At 45.7% G+C, this 906-nt stretch overlaps 1 protein-coding gene across 1 annotated transcript in view; it reads right to left on the bottom strand.

Moving 5' to 3' along the window:
• The window catches only part of LOC116378051 (voltage-dependent L-type calcium channel subunit alpha-1F-like), a gene marked incomplete at both ends in the record, with an annotated part of 8,110 nt that extends 7,458 nt beyond the window's left edge, over positions 1-652 (bottom strand). The window contains 2 exons of the mRNA XM_031839852.1: positions 125-332; positions 420-652. Coding sequence (XP_031695712.1) covers positions 125-332; positions 420-652 — 441 coding nt within the window. The remainder of the gene's footprint in view (positions 1-124; positions 333-419) is intronic.
• Positions 653-906: the final 254 nt, after the last annotated feature.

The raw sequence follows: 906 nt of genomic DNA, 5'->3' as shown, positions 1-906 counted from the left end.
GATCAGGTCTATAGTTAGGGCTGGATCAGGTTTATAGCTAGGGCTGGATCAGGTTTATAGTTTTGCCTCGTTAAAGTTTTTTTTTGTGAATTTGGGCTCTACAAAGTAAAGTGAATTGCGTTACCTGGAAGCAGGTGAGCAGCGCCTGGGGAAAGGCATCGAAGGTGCTGCGTTTGGTCTGCGTCTCGTCGAAGTTGAACTTTCCTCCGAACAGCTGCATGCCGAGCAGAGCGAAGATGATGAGGAAGAGAAAGAGCAGCAGCAGCAGCGAGGCGATGGACTTCATGGAGTTCAGCAGCGACGCCACCAGGTTGGACAGAGCCGTCCAATGGCTGGGCAGACACAGAGCGACATCACCATCATCATCAGAGCTGGACTCGGTTAGAGTCTGAGCTGCCGGTCTAAACCCTTTTCCTCACCGTGTGACCTTGAAGATCCTTAGCAGGCGGACGCAGCGCAGCACGGAGATGCCCAGCGGCGGCATGATGCCCAGCTCTACCAGGATGGTCTCCACGATGCCGCCGCATACCACAAAGCAGTCGAAGCGGTTGAAGAACGCCACGAAGTAGTGAGCCAGACCCAGACTGTACATCTTCAGCAGCATCTCCACGGTGAACAGAGACAGCAGCACCTTGTTGGCAATGTCTGCAGAGACACGTCAGGTATATCTGTATTATTACATTATATTATGTTATGTTATATTATATTATATTATGTTATATTATGTTATATTATATTACGTTATATTATATTATATTACGTTACATTATAGTAAGTGCTGGGCAACGATTAAAATATTTAATCGCGATTAATCGCATGGATTTTTTGCAATTAATCTCAATTAATCTCATTGTTGTGGCATGTTCAACAATAAATTCAAAAGTAGTCCAGATGCAGCATGTTTTA

The sequence above is a fragment of the Anarrhichthys ocellatus genome, unplaced genomic scaffold, assembly GCF_004355925.1.
Source record: "Anarrhichthys ocellatus isolate YVR2014 unplaced genomic scaffold, GSC_Weel_1.0 scaffold2011, whole genome shotgun sequence".
Lineage (NCBI taxonomy): Eukaryota > Metazoa > Chordata > Actinopteri > Perciformes > Anarhichadidae > Anarrhichthys > Anarrhichthys ocellatus.
The sequence above is the reverse complement of the archived record's forward strand: the minus strand, read 5'-3'. Positions and strand labels throughout refer to the sequence as shown.